At 44.5% G+C, this 15,934-nt stretch overlaps 1 protein-coding gene across 1 annotated transcript in view; it reads right to left on the minus strand.

The window, feature by feature from the left end:
- Window positions 1-15,934, minus strand: part of PEX14 (peroxisomal biogenesis factor 14) — a 146,006-nt gene that overhangs the window by 80,059 nt on the left and 50,013 nt on the right. Inside the window, exon 3 of the mRNA XM_010850188.1 lies at window positions 14,588-14,672. Coding sequence (XP_010848490.1) covers window positions 14,588-14,672 — 85 coding nt within the window. The remainder of the gene's footprint in view (window positions 1-14,587; window positions 14,673-15,934) is intronic.

Here is a 15,934-nt window from a genome sequence, read left to right on the forward strand (position 1 = left end):
CCCCCCCCCCCCCCCCCCCGCAACAGCATGTCCAGATGGAAGCTGGAAAGAGCTCACTCTTCTCACTCACAGCTACAGTCTGACCATAGTTTCCAGGTCAAGTCAATCTCCTTTCCTACCTCGGAGTCTCTGAGCTGGCTGTCCTTCTGCTCTCGCTCTTCACATTCTAGTTCCAGTGATCCTCCCAAAACAAGCCTTCCCCTACTCTGTCAAAACTCGTTTACTCTTAGTCACAGCACCTTGCTTACTTCTAAGAGTTTTTGCACATTTCAGATTTCTGGAGAAGTCTGTCTCTATCCCAGATTGCTGTTTTATTTACCAGTATATATTCAGTCCCCAGGACCAGCACAGTAAGAGAAATATGCACTCAATAAATACTTGGATGGATGAACAAATGAATGATGAAAATCTTTCAAAGTCAGGTATTAAGGGCTTCCAGAGAATAATTTTCTGTTATTTCTATTTTGGTACTTAGTCTCCTCTTTGTAGGACTGCATAAAGGACAGCCTTTTGATTGAAAAAAAAAAAAAAGTAAGTAAATACCAGAAATGGACTCAAAAGAGAGGTCATCATGAAGCTCCGTATTTATTCTCTTCCAACTACATTCTGTATAAATTAGCTCCGTTTGTAAAGTTAAACTGATTTTTTAAACTGCCTCTTCTTCAAACTCAACCTGTGTTCTTTTGGCCAAGACCCCAAATTTTGCAATTAGAATAATTTAATTGACAATTCTGTTTGTGACTCAGAAAGCAGGAGAGGGTATGGCTTTGTTCTTCAGCTTCACAGGTTCACCACTGTCGGTGGTAAAATATTTTTCTTGTTGGTTAACAGTATAGATCTAGCTTGAAGCCAAAAATGGAGTGGAAGAGAGCCCCATTCCTATGCACTGTAGGTTTCATTGAAAAGATGACATTTCTGTGGTTGTGATATTTAATTTATCACAGAGGGGCATGATTTTTTTCCCCTGAAATGCCATGATAAGGTAAACTTCAACTTTATGAATGAAAGCTTTTGCAATCATGTAACAAACTGAAAATCTACACAAGACTTAAAGACCACCCTATCACTAAAGACAATCTACTCAACAATCTAATTACAGAAAGATTACTTTAAAGGGCTGTAAAACTAAAAAGAATAATTAACAGTAAGAGACTAGTGCATTCCCAAGTCGTCTTCTGTCTGATGAAAGGGGTGAGATCTGGGAAGAATAGCTCCTATCAGAATGTTTTAGAAACCAAACATAGGTCTGTTTAAAGTGGAAGGGAAAAATCAGTACAGTCATTCAGTTCTTAGCACAAGTTAAATATAAGTTGGCGTGTGTGTATGTGTGTGAGTGTGTGCATATGCACGTATGTGAGAGAGTACACCCCATCATTCTGTTCATTGAGGACCTTTAGTGAGTTCCTCTACCCCAAAGATGGAGAAAACATAAAGCTGCTGACTAACCAACTCAGCAAACCTACAATGAAAAGTACATTTAAAACCATGCTAACTTATGTTCCACAAACCAGACACACACACACACACACACACAAACACACACATATACACACAGAGCAGCAGCAGATAAATTTATTTTTAGAAGGCAGAGACTCAAAAATGTTAATTTAACAATGGATTAGTTAATGAATGAATACTATCCAAAGTTAATTAAGAATCTTCCTAATTATAGTCTAATCAACATAAAATATTTTTCAGGAGACAGCCTTAAGTTCTACCTTATGTTAAATTTCAGAAGTCTCCACTTCCAACATTTTCCAACAGACCCACAGATCCCACAGTTCCTCTGGTGAAAATTCCCTCACCTACCCTTAGTAGACAAACCTCCTTTAAAATCATCTCAGAAAAGCTAGCAATGTGATACAGAACACATCAGCATTTATCTCTGGGACAAACTGGAGGTATATCACTACTGCTTTTCTTAACTAAAGGCCCAGATTTTCTCAAAAACAGTTAACTAAAAACGTATCCTGCCCTCAAACATACACCCAGTCTGCTCTGTGTTGAATGAAATACTTTAGATTTACAAATAAACCACTGCCACCTGCTTCCAGACTGGAAAGGCAAACTCTCTTTTGCCTGACTCTTTTTTATTAACATGGTTTGAAACAAACTGAATGTTTCCCTCATTTTGTAGGCTGTTATGGAAATGGCTTGAAAAATAGTTATTAAACCAAGTTATTAAACGAAGTTATTAAACCTTCAGTAAGAAAGAGGCAAACCACTTTCTTACCCGAGAAGGGAATGGCAAACCACTTCAGCATTCTTGCCTTGAGAACCCCATGAACTGTATGAAAAAGCAAAAAGATATGGTCACAAAGAGTCGGACATGACTGAGTGACTGAATAACAAAAAAGAGAGAGGCTTGTGACGTCAGTGTGTTTGTACCCTGATTGGGGGCAACTATGTTGCTGCATTTGTGAATCTCCTTTCTTTTATAGATTCCTCGAATAGCACTCAGCATCCAGCCCTTCTTTCTAGTGGGCCTTCTGGTGTCAGAGAGGCTGGCACACCCACAGCAACACTTACCTCAGTGGCTAGAGCTGTGGCTGGGGATTAGGTGCACTCACAGGTGATTCAGAAAGCGGAAATGAGGCCAAAGACCTGTATCCGCTACTTCTGAGTGCTGCAAAAATCAGCAGATCATCAAGTGAACACTGGAAACACCACAGTTTCCTACTACAGTCCAATCTCTAGCCTCCAGCTTCATTTGTGAGGGTCAAGTTCCTATTCCAATGTCCTGTTTTTGTGGATGTAGGGACATCCTGCGGTGGCGGCAGCCCCGATGTCCTGATCTCTGAACACAGCTAAAAGGGTGTGCTCCTTTAAAAAAAAAAAAAAAGTATCTATTTGGCTGCATCGAGTCTTAGTTTTGGCATGTGGGATCTTTCGTTGCATTGCTCAGGCTTCTTCAGTTTCGGCTTGCAGGCTTAGTGTCCCAGCGGCATATGGGATCTTAGTTCCCTAACCAGGGATCAAACTCCCCTGCACTGGAAGGTGGATTCTTAACCACTGGAACAGCAGGTATGACTCAAAAGTTCCAGTGGTAGCCTCCTGGGCCCTTACTTGCCTGGCTGAACAGAGGGAGCAGCCTTCCCAGAGAGTCCTTCAATGTCCTGGAAGTCATTCCTGGAGGCCTGGCTTTGTGTCCACTCTTTTGGCCCTTTCAACAAATGAGGAAATGCCCAACTTTTTACATTCAATCACTCTCTGACCAGAATTCCGAAAGGTTCCTGTTGCCTGAATTTTTCTGATACCAACAAGTTTATCTTTTTAACATAGAAAGTGAAAGTTGCTCAGTCATGTCAGACTCTTGGCGACCCCATGGACTATTCAGTCCGTGGAATTCTCTAGGCCAGAATACTGGAGTGGGTAGCCTTTCCCTTCTCCAAGGGATCTTCCCAACTCAGAGATCGAACCCAGGTCTCCCACATGCCAGTGTAGCCCTTTATTTATTCATAAAATGTTATGTTTTTAATATAACAGTACAGCAAAATGATTATAGCCTATTAAGAATATACCTTCTAAGAGGACGTGTACTGCTGATCGCTGTCATCATTAATTAAGCCATGATTTTAGTGCCAGGCACTCTGCTAAGCACTTCTCACACTATTTTCATCTCATTCCTACAAGAACCTTTTGCAGTAAACGCTATCATTAACCCCATTTTACAGATAAGGAAACCACAGCAGAGCGAGGTTAAGAATTTTACCCAGGGCTACACAGTCAGAAAGTGGTGAAGCTGGGATTGGAACCCAAGCAGTCTAGGCCCTATTGACTCCCCAGCTGAAGTATCTCAAACCTGACAGATTATTTAGTCACTCCAAAAGAATGCTTCCAAAGTCATGTGGTATTGCTACTGGAGACAAGCTACAAATAAAACACCTGCAGGTTCCTTCCCTCCAGGCTCAAAACCCTAATACACTCACCCACCACTGGTGACAACAGAAGATGGTAGAAGCACTTTTGAAAACAGTTTGGAAGTTTCCTAGAGAGTTAAACATGTAACCATCATATGATACATACAGTCTATCCCTCAGTTCTGCCTGAGAGAAAAGGAATTACACGTCTCTACAAAGATTTATACAGAAATGTTAAGAACAGCTTTAATAGCTAAAAACTGGAAACAATTCCAATGTCCATCAACAGGTGAATGGATAAACAAACTGGTATAACCAAAGCAAGGGAATACTATTCAGCAAGAAAAAGGGATGAATCACTCATACATGTAACAACATGGGTGAATCTCTATCATGCTGAGTAAAAACAGCCAGGCCCAAAACGGGATGCACACTACATGACTCCATTTATATAAAACTGTAGAAAATGCGGACTTCCCTGGTCGTACACTGGTTAAGAATTCTCCTGTCAGCGCAGGGGACACGAGTGCAACCCCTGGTCCAGGAAGATACCACCTGCTGCGGAGCAACTAAGCCCATGTGCCACAACTACTGAGCCAGGGTGCCTAGAGCCCGTGCTCTGCAACAAGAGAAGCCACTGCAATGAAAAGCCCTCACATCGCAATGAAGGGTAGCCCCCGCTTGTTGCAACTAGAGAAAGCCCTCGCATAACAATGAAGACCCAGTGCAGTGCAGCCAAAAATTTTCGTAAAATTTCAGAAAATGCACTAATCTGTAGAGAAAGAAAGCAGATCAGTGCTTACTGGGGAATCAGCACATGCTGGGGCAGGGAGGAAGGAATTATAAAGGAGGACGAGGAAATATCTGGGGGGTGATCGGTATGTTATCTTTTTTTGGCTGCATGGGGTCTTAGTTGTGGCACACAGGATCTCTGATCTTTGCTGCAGCACATGGGTCCTTGTAGTTGCAGCATATGGGATCTAGTTCCCTAACCAGGGATTCAACCTGGGCCCAGAGTCTTAGCCAATGGACTGCCAGGGCAGTCCCAATGTGTTCATTATTTGATTGCAGCAATGGTTTCACAGGTATACACACATAGGCCAAATTTTATAGTTGTACAAATTAAGTATGTATATCGTTTCCTGTATGTCAGTCATATCTCAGTAAAGCTGCTTAACATAATACAGCAACCCTGAGGGTCAACTTTGGTCCTGTCTCCTTCACCTCACACATCTCATCTACTACTGAGCCTGGCTTACTCCCTTTTTCTACATTGTCTGTAGTTCTGTCCTTCCTTTCCAGAAAATAGATGGTATGGTTCAAAGAACTCTAGGCATAAGACTTGGTTCTAGTTCTATTTCTGCCATTAATCTGCACTACTTAATCTTTCTGAGCCTCAGTTTCCTCTCCTGTGAAATGGGAGATTAAATGCATTCATTCATTCAACAAATATCTATTAACCTGCTTATAACCACATGTAAGATTATAGTGAAGAAGAACCCATCCATGTGCTTTGTAAACCACAAAGTTCTGCACATAAATATGTCATTTCTTTTTCCATTTCTACTGCTATTCCTTCCAAGTCCAGATTCTCTGCACCTAACAAAGGACTTGGCAGGACCTTCTTCACAGCTGGTCTATCGACAGGCCAATTCAGTCTACACACCGAGCCTAGAGTAATATCCTCAAGTACAGTCTCATAGAGTATTTCAGCTGGTTCAAAAGTGCTCTCAACTGTTAAATTTATCACATTGAGCCCTAACACTGGCTCCTCACTCACTGTCCACCTCACCAACCTCATTTCTCTTCTTTTTGAGGACCCAATGGGCCAATCCAGCTAACTGGACATGGGTCTCCGTGTGAGCCTCCCTCACCAACAATGCCCTTCCCTGTTCTCTGACCATCTACACCCACTGCCTCCCTCAGTGCCTAGGTCAAAACTTAGTTCTGCTGACCTAAGTAACTTTGAAAAGAATGCTTTCGCTGGATTCTGTAAGACTTAAAGACAAAAAGAACTGCATATAAATACTCTTTATATGAACACTAGAGTATTGGTAAAACATTTAGGAGAAGGTGATGGCACCCCACTCCAGTACTCTTGCCTGGAAAATCCCATGGATGGAGGAGCCTGGTAGGCTACAATCCATGGGGCCGCAAAGAGTTGGACACGACTGAGCGACTTCACTTTAACTTTTCACTTTCATGCAGTGGAGAAGGCAATGGCAACCCACTCCAGTGTTCTTGCCTGGAGAATCTCAGGGACAGAGGAGCCTGGTGAACTTCTCTCTATGGGGTCGCACAGAGTCGGACATGACTGACGCGACTTAGCAGCAGCAGCAGCAGCAATTCTGAAGCCATTTTCCAGGTATGCTGCTGCTCCTAAGTCACTTCAGTTGTGTCCAACTCTGTGCGACCCCACGGACGGCAGCCCACCAGGCTCCCCCATCCCTGGGATGAACCCCCAGGCAAGAACGCTGGAATGGGTTGCCATTTCCTTCTCCAATTTCCACGTACGCAGGGCTGAACAAATAAATAAACTGAGGACTTACGAAGAACAGACATCCTTTTGAAACTTTCCCAGGTAAATGTCTTCTAACTATTACCCAATCACTTAACCTATTGTTCACTGGCCTGTGACCGAGGCTACTATGTAGCTGCTGAGAATGTCAGGAGAAGAAGACGCGGTCACCCTCCTTGAGGTGCTTACAGCCCTACTGAGCCTTCTACTCCATGTCTCCCTCGTCAGGGTCTGCTCACTTCTGCGGTACTGCTATGTTTCACGGATAAACGTTGGTACAGTTGATAAGCACTCGGCAGCCATTCCCACCTCCTAATGAGCTTCTCGTCCATAAAACAAGTATTTCATTTTTCTTTCATGAAACCCTAATGTAATAATACTCTGCATACACCAGGCCCTGAATACAGGCTGATTACCTAAGCTACAGCCCAGGACCCACATCACATCCCACAATAACAACAAAAAAAAGCTAAGCCATACAGTGGACTCTTGAACAACACAGGTCTGAAGTGTGCAAGTCTACTTACATGTTTATTTTTCTCAATAAATACTACAGTACTACATGACCCGAGGTGGGCTGGATCCATGGATGCCGAACCCTGATACAGAGGGTAGACTATGGGACTTGAGCCTCCATGGATGTTGTTAGTCCCTGTTGTTGACTGGGCCCTGGAACCAATCCCTGCTTGGATACTGAGGGATGACAGGCAGCCCCCCATATCCACACTTTCCACATCCACAGGTTCAACCAACCATGGATCAAAAGTATTTGAGGAAAAAAACTCCAGAAAACTCCAAAGTGCCAAACTTGAATTTGCCGAACACAGGCAACTATTTACACATCATTTACATTGTACTGGGTATTATAAGTAAATTGAGAGATGATTTAAATGGGAGGATACGTAGGATATATGCAAATATGATATCCTTTGGTGGAGGTTCTGGAATCAATCCCCGGGAAATACTGACAGACTGTACTTCATTTGAAAATAGATACTCACTTTCAAGTTTCTGAAGCTTTCCATTTATTTGAATGTTTATTTTGAATCAAAAATTCAATTTATGAGCCCACATCCCTTCAAAAAATGAGATTAAAAAAAAGATTCTTTTAGAAAGAAAAGTATTTTTCATGTAACCATTGACCAGAATGTCCCCTCAGAATACAAATCTGTGCCCAGTGTTCATAATAATTTGTTTGTGTCTTTTCTCTTATTAATTTCTTTCTACCCATGGTCTGCTGCTGCTGCTGCTGCTAAGTCGCTTCAGTCATGTCCGACTCTGTACGACCCCATAGACGGCAGCCTACCAGGCCCCACCGTCCCTGGGATTCTCCAGGCAAGAACACTGGAGTGGGTTGCCATTTCCTCCTCCAATGCAAGAAAGTGAAAAGTGAAAGTGAAGTCGCTCAGTCCTGTCCGACTCTTAGCCACCCCATGGACTGCAGCCTACCAGGCTCCTCCGTCCATGGGATTTTCCAGGCAAGAGTACTGGAGTGGGGTGCCATTGCCTTCTCCCTACCTATGGTCATGTTTATATTAAAAAACAGTTCTCTTTTCTTTGGGGGTGGGGTGACATGGTCTCCTGAAATCTTAAGAAAAATATACCATAGGCTAGGTACCATACAGAAAATGTTTAGCAGTGTCCAACAATATACAGGCAGGAATATTCCCTGATGCATTGTTTGAAACAAGAGACAGGAATCAGCCTAAATGTCCCCTAATTTGGGACTGACTCAAAAAAATGATGATAAGAGGAATACAATGGAGTACTATGCAGCCACTAACAAGAATGAGGCAAACCTGTGTGTTAAAGTGGAATGCAAGCCAAGATACAATGGCAAGCATAAGGTAAAGTGTGAAACATGCTACCACTGTATTTAAAAGGTGTTTATGTTATTAAACATTCATGTGCTTTTGTATGGATAGAACTTTGGAATGATACAGGAAGTTCCCTACATACAAACCTTTGTGAACTTTCAAAGACACGAACCTGTGTGCCAGCCCCTGGATGCCAGCTGCTGCTCTGTGGTACTTTTCAGTGTGCTGCACTGTAAAGATTAAAAATGCTTGCTTTTTCTTGTGCTTGTTTTTTTATGTACATATTATTTGTGTGAAAAGTATTATAAACCTATTAAAGTATGATACAATACAGCTGATTGTGTTAGTTGGGCATCTAGGCTAACTTTGTTGGACTTAAGAACAACCTGGACTCAGGAAAGTACCCTCAGAACGGAACTCACTCACATGTAGGGGACTGACAGCACACAGAAACCGTGAATAGCAGCACTCTCTTGGAAAGAGGATGGGTGCGGGGTCAGGAGCAAGAGATGGCAGGACGACCTATTCTTCGCTAGCTATCCTTCACTGTTTGAATTCTTAAAACCATGCACATATCTTGCTTTAAAAATTTTTCTTTTATCTTTAAAACAGTACTGTATGTACATGGCGGTGTCACATTGTTTCTCCTCACAGTGTTGCTGCAGGCACACAAGTCAAGAAAGAAGGAGTCATTCTTCATTTTCAGAGAATTCTTAAAACCACTCACTAAATCTAAAAGAGCTGTCTCCCCTCCCCTTCAAGCTCCCCTGTGCAGCCGTCCTCTGACTGCAGGGAGAGGAGTAGAAACACACTTGACTCAGCTGTCCGGGGAGAGCAAGTGCTACTGGCTCCCCCTCTGAACGGGGAGGCCACAGTGACCAGCCAGCCGAGCTGCTGCAGCTCTCATCCTGAATGCTGAAAAAAATCTGCGGAGTTCCAGACAAGTGTGGATAACAAGGGGAGCAGGAAAATGGATGGGGGGAACACCAGTCAGGATGATGGATAAGCTGGTCCCGAACAGCGGGTGATGGGCATGCAGATGCAGGACTGGCAGGGAAGGAAGACTTCCGCTCACAACAGATGGATGGCGATGCTCAATCATCCCCGGGACGCAGGCGGCCGCCACACGCAGCCCGGCCTACTCTGGCTCTGGCAGTACCTCGCTCGCCCGCAGGGCAGCACGGGCTCCCCCAGAGGCTCTCTGCACTGAACCCCCATCGGGGCAGGGCAGGGCAGGGCCGGGCCGGGGCAATGAGAGCAGGCAGTGCTTGAATAAGATGCCGCTCGAGGGCAAGCTGAACCAACTCGCGGGGACTGACTGCTAATGGACTTCTTCCCTTGGCTTCCCCAAAACACCCTTTTTGGTCTCTCTCAGCAGCCCTCACTCCAGAGTAAGGCTTGCTCAGCAAGGGTGACCTGTTTGCCCAGGCTTTGACGGGCAGGCTAGGATGTGGGATTCCAGTGTTAAAACTGGGACAGTCCTGGGCAAACCAGAACCCGTGGTCATCCTACTTACGGGCCACTGTCCTCCCTTTTTTCTCTCCCCCTTCACTGTCAGTAAGAATCTAGATGGACCCAAGCTCTAAGCTCCCAACTGAGCAGAACCCCATGCAGAGGTCCCTGTGTCCTCCAGTCACCCATGACTAGCAGAGAGCTAGGACTCAGTAAGAAAACTCATCCAACCCCAGTCTTCTCTCAGAACGGGACCATCTGTGATAGGCAAGGTTCAATTATTCCAGCAAATGCAGAAATGAGTCTACATCTTGATGCTGCAATCCGTCTATTTAGCAAAGAATCAGAAGGGCTGGACAGCCCCTCACAGAGCTGATACTGTTCTTTCCAGCTCAGCCGCAGGAGTTTCTGAGGACGAGGAGATAGGCCCTGATCAAGCATGGGGTGGAAGCTGGCAAGCTCTTCATCCCTACCCCCTCCACGCTATCCGCTGGACCCAAGCTCTAGAAAAAAAACCTGTGTTATAAAAATACTCTGGCTTTACTAAGACACATTAAAGAATTAATTATAAAGTAAAGCCGAAGGAGAAAATTAATTTTAGAAACACATGAGGTTACAATTTTTTTTTTTTCCTGGAGATGGGGGAGGAAACAGTTATTTTCGTTTTCATCCTGGGGGCACAAGCTGGGAGCTGTCCAGTCGATAACCTGGCCATCAGAACAAGGTTTGTAATTAAAAGGTCAGTGACCTGGAAAGCCAGGGCCCCACTCCCAGAGCTACTCAGTAATGACGGAGCTATTAAATTAAGACTGTTATGAAATCAATGCTAAAAAAGCTTTCATGGTAACGAGATTCCATTCAAGGACATGCAAACTACCTCATGAAATGGACGTAAATGATAAAAAAGAAAAGTCATAAAACAGAGTTAAATTGAAATCTGTGTAAGAATTCACTCCCCCTTAAAATATTCCAGTGAGAGAAGCCCTTCACCTCTACTCCACTACCAAGGTTGAGACCAGCAGGGTTCTTCCTCAAGTTCATTTCCAGCAAGGAGGCGGTTTTGCTACTGGGGGTTCCGCTTCCAGGAACAGAAGAGAGATAAGATCTTGTTTCACCTTTTAGAATGAGGAAGCACGGTAGTAGTGTGTTTTATTTGATTCGTTCTCCTTCACCCTCCCCCCAGCCCTCTTACTAGATGAAGGAGAATATAGTCCTTGATTTATACACTTGAGAAGGACAACGGTAAACCAAAGGGTCAGTCAGCACCACCCAGGTCCCACCATGCAAAATCACATTGGAAAGCAGACGACGCTCATCTCTTTTCTAGAACTCTGTCTTGCAACAGATATATGAGAGAAAGCTAACAGAGAAGTCTACCTCCCCCTATCTCATCTACCCCTTTACCCGCCACGAACAGGCTCCTCTCTCTTACCCAACTTATACTCAGCCTGCCAAACGTGTTTGGAAGCAGACCCTCCTACATTTTGTAGTTGGACAGGGTGTCAGATCAACATAAGCTTATTGACGACAGCATCCAAGCCCCTAACTTTCTGGACTGATCCAACTGCTGTTTTTAAGTTACTCTAACCTCCTGGACTGTAGCCTGCTTCAAGCCCCAGATACGATGCCTGCCTGGCAAGAACTGCTTCTATATATAGACCCGTTCCTTCTATGAGGGCTTAAACCCCACACACAGTCCAATTATCTTCATGTGTGGCTGACTCCGCAATTGATGTCATCTGCAGAATCAAGTGGTTGGACGGAAAACAAAAACATTTATTCTAATACTCTGAAGGTGAACAGCTGCTTTTCTCTTGCATCCAAAGAAATTCCCGATAAAAGAAAGAAATGTTGTAAATTACACAAACTGGCAGCACAAGCTTCAAAGAAAATGATAAATGATTCTAATAACTTCATGTTTCTCATTAATGACTCCATGTTCAGACTCTGAAGCATCCAAAAGAGATCTCAAAGAAACAAAAAACAAACAAACAAAACCACAAAAGACCCTTGCAAACCCTATGCCATCAGCTCCCCCGGCCTCCCCAGCCCTGAAATCAGAGGGCACAGGTTAACCTGTCAGTTACAGAGGTGGGACCAGGGCCCTACTCAGGGCTGCAGCTTCACAATAAAACAAACTCAGCTGATGTTTTTAGAGTAACCCTCATTTTCCACTGAAGTGACATGCACTACAGGGACCTCGATTTCTATATTAAGTATTAAATAATATTAAAAGAAAAACAAAATTGGATTTGCCTTTTCGGGAAAGAGATGTTTATTAAAAAAAGAGAAAGTCAAGATTATAATTCAAGACAGGGCTCCACTGCAATTCCCTGAAGTGACATTTGCTAGGAAAGCCAAGACTACAGTAGCTGTGAGCTCCCCAAACCCAGCGCTCCAACCCTGCACTGCAGCGAGTCCTGTGGGAGACAGGACTGGAGGAAGCCAGGACCTTGGTCCCTCCCCTCCAGACGCACTCCCGGCCCCCAAAGACCAGAGAGCCAACCCCCTTTCCTTCTCAACTACTGTTAGGGACAGGGCACACGCTCACTCCTTTATAAGATCCCCTCCTCCCTCACCCCATCAGAGATGGTACCAAGCTCTGTGAACGTGATCTGTGTACACCTGACCCTGAGAACGGGAAATGTGAAAAGTGAAGTTTAAATCCACAGAGGGCTCTTCTTCCCCAGATGCCCATCAAACCTTGGAATTCTCTGCCCAGAAAAGGTCCTGCCAGAACTTACTCTATTGGGATTCAACTTGGAAATAGATAATTACTGACTGAAGCAGCATTTTAGACGATAATGGAGGTGGGTGATTAAGTCCTCGGACTCCAGTTTAAGTGCGGGGTAAACTCTCTTTGGAAGAAAGGTAGGATGCCTCTCTGGTTTCCTGCGGCCTAACATTCTAAAAACTCTAAACCACAGTCAGGATCGAGAAGGAATTCCGCCCACAACAAATACTCATCTCCTCCAGGTCTTCGCTCACATGTCAACCTCCCTGAGGGACACCTGCTAATCACCCCAGTGAGAAGCACAATCCATTCCCACACGGCACCAGCTCCTTCCAGCCCACCACCCAGGCACTCCTCTCCACGGAACTTGCCATCTGATAAACCACGTTTTGTCTCTTCTTTTGCTGTCTGCCTTCCCCTGGTAGAACTCAAGCTCTGAGAGGGCAGGGGTTTTGTCTGTTCTATTCTCAGCACAGGGCAAACACTCTGAGCTAAATTAATTAAATGATGGTCGTTGGTTTTTAAAGGAGCAACAAATGATAGTTGTACAGGACAGTTTTCTACAGTAATTATTAGCCGACCAAGTCAAAAGAAGTATTATTTGGCCCAGACTTTCTCTCTCTCTCTCTTTTCTCTCCCTCTCCCAGTCAGGGATTTATTAAAATTAAACAGATTAGATGGAGCTCCTGATACTCAAACTGCTCAGCAAAGCCTGCAGTGGGGAAGTGCCGAGCAAACACCAGAGACATTTGTCTCTAAATTGCTCTAAATACCTTCTGCAAATGAAATTCTAGCCCAGCTGCGTTTGAGAGAAAATGAGGAATAACTGGTCATTGTCAGTGGAGGAGAAGATCAGGCAGTTATAATATTGCACAATATACTGGGCAAAGGATCTCTTGGCAACTATGGATTTTGTCTCAGGTTACCCCGGGTAATAAGCACAGCTTTTAGGCTCAGCTTTCCCCAGCTTCAATGCTTTGATGAGAGAGCTGAAACCCCTGAGCTTTTATGATTAATTACTCCCCATAGGTACACATATTTCAAGGAAAAACTCTTTTACAGCATGATGGCTGTGGAGTGGAAGGGCCAACCAGTGCACTCCAAATTTTAATAATCTCCTACTGTTGGGGGTGGGGGGAACCAGGATGCCACCAGGAAGTGCCCCTCATCAGCTCAATCACAGACAGGGATCGGCCCTGAGGCTGCCTCTAAACAGCTGCCTGTGAATGAAACACTTGGGCTGATCACGCCCTAACCCTGCGAGCGCAGCCCTGGGACCCGGTTTTACATGGTCCGAAGCATCACTTCAGTGGGATACCATGGAGCAGACCTAGGAAACACCACCAAGCCATGCCCTCTTCCGTTTCAGCCACTAATGATTTAAGCTAAAAACCCAGAATTTTGAGACCAACATTCCAGTTCCTTAAAGAGTCTTGTTTGGGCTGAGAAGGGGCAGGGAGAGCAGAGATAACTCACTTCCCCTCATACACAGTGTTTAAGGGCCTTTAAACAACTTCCTAGCTTTCCAGAAAATTAGACATGCAAAGAATGAAAAGAATGCAAAGTATCTAATTTCTTTGATAGGGTTTTTTTAAAATATATATTTCACAAAAAAAGAAACATATCTTAAATTTCAATAAAACCAAAAGAGATTCTGTCTGCTTCAGACAATATTGAATTTGTCAAGATCCATTTAATCCCTGCTTACAGAAATACCATAAAACTAGTAATTTACCACTTCAATCTGTAAATCAGACTGACCCCAGGCTTGACCTTAACCTGACCTTGTTTAGTCATCTCATTTCCTTGGTCCTTCATTCATCTCTTTCTTCCTCATTCTTTACTGACTGACTTCATAACCTAAGGCCAGTCTTTCTGCAGCCACGGCCATGATCAGAAGAACAGAACACAGGGCAGGAGTCCTCCCCAGTCTTCTCCCTGGGCCTCTTCTGCTGCTGAACACAGCTGATGCCAGGCTGCCCTGGGCCAACTTGTTGGCCTTACATCTAGAGCTCAATTACCTGAATCTTCACATCTCTGCTCTACTGTAAGAAAAGAAGCATGCATTCCCACTGGGGGCCTCCCTCACCCCCACTCCCACACCAGTGGGGCAGTTGCAGGAGATCTTCATCAGTACAGCAGCTGCTGTCCGCCCGTCCCAGCCCCTCTCTGTAGGCCACTGGGCACGGCCACGGGGAACCTGTACCTTTCTTCTTAAGGAACGCTCTCCTGGTTGCAAGTGGGCTCTGGCGGACCCGAGAATTCTGTAGAAACTTCACTGCTGTGGCAATCTGGTAGGGGAGATAAAACAAAGAAGAGGAGGAAACGTCAACAGTCTACATTTCAAAATTAAGAATCCTACACGTTTACCCCAGGCCAAAAGAAATAAGCGCAATACTGGGGTCAAACTAACCGGTTATTTCTCACATGTAAAATCTGCTTAAATAAAAGACTCGGTTGGTTCCCTACCATGACTGGGTTCCTATATCTGGTTCTATCAAATCTAATCCCCTCAGCCCAGCTTTTAAGACCCCCAATAATCATTACCTGTTCTCCCTGTTCGAGCTGATTCTTCACACTCCTCAGCAGGGAGCCCTCTCTGGCCACACTTACCCATGTCGCTCCATTTGTGTCCATGCTACGCCCTTTTTTCTAGAAGGCCTTCCCTTCCAGCCTCTACCAGTGTAAACACTGCACACGCAGCAGCAGCCCAGGCTTGCTATAGGCTGTTCTAACTCTTCGAAGTCTTCCCTGAATAAGCAAGCCATCTCTGATCTCCTCATTCTCTTCAAATCTTTGGTGCAGCTGGTGAGTGCCATATAGCTGAAGACACGAGTCTACTGTCTTCTAATGTTCAGGCTGCCTCCCCAGCCACACTGTTAGCATCTGAAGGGAAGAGACCAGGCTGCCTCCCCAGCCACACTGTTAGCATCTGAAGGGAAGAGACCAGGCTGCCTCTACAGAACCAGGCAAAGCAGTGAGCATCCACTGGCTGGGAAGACTTAGGTAAGTCACAGCCACTCACACGTGTCTCTCTTATGCAATGGAGCCAAATTCTAAAGAGCCTTCAAAGCACAAAGTTTAGGGTTTCATGGCTAAAAGCTGACAGACTAAAACATTATCTACCTACCTCTGGAAATAATATTATTTAAAGAAATCTACGCATCTACAAATGAGCCAAGCAGGGGGTGGAAGGAAAACTATGGATGGTATTAACCTTCAAATTACTTAGTGCACACAAAGCGTGTGCCTGCACACCACCTGTCTGCTCTCCACCCTTGACACTAGTCTGATGGGTGGGAAATGCCAACCTGCCCCCATAGGAAAGGGGCCACTGTAAATGACTGGCATTATTGATCTCATCAGAACCAAAAGAATCACTTAGTTTCCAGGTACAGGTAAAGTCAACAGACCCTGAAGTTTGCTCATAAGTTGTTGAAAGAAAAAATTTCTAAGGGGCCAAATGTAAGGAAGTTTTCTAAGATTTTTCAAACTAAGGCAGCAATTGAACAGAGATTCAAACAGAAAGTACTGTGACTACAAACGGAATACA

Source organism: Bison bison, unplaced genomic scaffold, assembly GCF_000754665.1.
Source record: "Bison bison bison isolate TAMUID 2011002044 unplaced genomic scaffold, Bison_UMD1.0 scf7180017864289, whole genome shotgun sequence".
Taxonomy (NCBI): domain Eukaryota; kingdom Metazoa; phylum Chordata; class Mammalia; order Artiodactyla; family Bovidae; genus Bison; species Bison bison.